Source organism: Microtus ochrogaster, unplaced genomic scaffold, assembly GCF_000317375.1.
Source record: "Microtus ochrogaster isolate Prairie Vole_2 unplaced genomic scaffold, MicOch1.0 UNK29, whole genome shotgun sequence".
In the NCBI taxonomy this organism is placed as follows: domain Eukaryota; kingdom Metazoa; phylum Chordata; class Mammalia; order Rodentia; family Cricetidae; genus Microtus; species Microtus ochrogaster.
In genome coordinates, this window is record NW_004949127.1 from 1,950,303 (window position 1) to 1,952,168 (window position 1,866).

At 47.0% G+C, this 1,866-nt stretch overlaps 1 protein-coding gene across 1 annotated transcript in view; it reads right to left on the minus strand.

Moving 5' to 3' along the window:
- The window catches only part of Spag1 (sperm associated antigen 1), a 53,655-nt gene that overhangs the window by 30,660 nt on the left and 21,129 nt on the right, over positions 1–1,866 (minus strand). The window contains exon 10 of the mRNA XM_005368124.3: positions 263–422. Coding sequence (XP_005368181.1) covers positions 263–422 — 160 coding nt within the window. The remainder of the gene's footprint in view (positions 1–262; positions 423–1,866) is intronic.

Sequence of the window (1,866 nt, forward strand, 5' to 3'; positions counted from 1 at the left end):
GGTCACAGGTCTGACGTCCTGAATCCAACCCCAGGCTCGGGTACAACCGTCCCCCACACATGTGCTGCCCGCATCCCTGACCCAGAGTACAAATACAGGTAAAAATAAGTCTAGAAAGAAAAACAGGGCTAAACTTGACTGTAGACTTTAAGAAAAGCTAGAGCAAAGTTTGGGAAACTAACAATTTCTGTAGCAGCAGAGACTCCCAGGCAACCTCATGGTGGAAACAGCAGTTGGCGGAACCAGAAAGAAGATGCCTCACCCGTATCTGGACTGCCATCTTCACCTTTATCTCCACTTCCCTTTTCATCTTCATCTCCCGAGTTCTCGATTTCCTCAATAACCATCCTCTTCCCTTTGGTTTGGGGTTCGGAGGCAGGCTCTGCTTTCTTCAGCTCGCTTTCAACCTCTGACAAGGTTTTCTGCAATATAATTGGTTTTCTTTCAATAAAGAACACAATCATTCTTTTGTTTTTCAGAGACAGTCCCTGCTCCCACTGTTAGGGGTCCCAAGAGGACCAAGCTACATAACCACAGCGCATGTGCAGAGGGCTCAGATAGGAACCGTGCAGGCTCCCGGGTTGTCGGGGCTCTGATAAGAACCATGCAGGCTTCCCGGGTTGTCAGTTCTGTCTCTGTGAGCTCCGTGAGACCAGCTTAGCTGGTTTTCTGTCATGGTCATTCTTCCTGGTAAGAATATGAAGCTGCTTTAAAATGAATAAACAGAAGACTTTAAAACTCAGGCTAGCTTCCTTTTTACAATGATTTCATTGTTTTATCTGATTAAAAATGGCTATGTCCACTATAAAATAAGAAAACAAATAAATGAACAGAGAATAACAAAATAAAACAGAAGCAAAACAGGGCTTAAGACACAGCTCAGCAGTTAAGAGCATTGGCTGCTCTTGCAGACGACCTGGGTTCAACTCCCAGCACCCACATGGCGGCTCACAACCATCTGTAACTCCAGTTCTTGGAGCTCTGACGCCCTCTTCTGGCTTCTCAGGCACTAAAATAAGGATGTGGTGCAGAGTCAGGACGCAAAACACCCAATACACATAAAATACATTAAAAAGACGGAAAACGAATCACCGGGCTCCTCCCATTCACTTTGCAATACTGACATTTTGGTAAGCTTTCACATGTTTCTGCGCGCACGTACACACACGTACACACACACACACACACACAGAGGTGGGGGCAGTTTATGTAGCTGAAGTGCTCACATGTGCTATGAAGGGCAGTGTTCAAAGGTCTGAGATAGTTTGAGCCACTGAAAAGAAAATATTTGTATTGTCCCTCTCCGCTGAACATTTAAAAATTATTTTATTTAGTGCTTGTGTGAGCGTATGCCACATGCTTGCTGGCATCTGCAGAGGTCAGAAGAGGGTGCCGATCCCCTGCAGCTGGAGTTATCCTAAACTTGGATTCGGCAGTCATCATGCAAACTCACCGAGCATGCAGCACTCGTGCGGGTTCCTCTCTCTAATCAGGGCGTGAGATCAGGGGAACTGTGAGTAAAAGACCCTCCTGTCTGCCCTAAGATGCGGTGGTTTGAATGAGGAGCCCTCCACAGGCCCCTATTTGAATACTTGGTCTCTCGTTGTTGTCGGTGGATCTGTTTGGGAAGGATTGGGAGGTGTAGCCTTACTGGAAGAGGTGTGTCACCGGGGGTGGGCTTTGAGGATACTGTCTTCCTGTCTATCTACTGGTTGTGGAGAAGTTGGAAGCTCTCTCTCTCTCTCTGTCTCTCTCTCTCTCTGTCTCTCTCTCTCTCTGTCTCTCTCTCTCTCTCTGTCTCTCTCTGTCTCTCTCTCTCTCTCTGTCTCTCTCTCTCTCTCTGTCTCTCTCTCTCTCTGTCTCTCT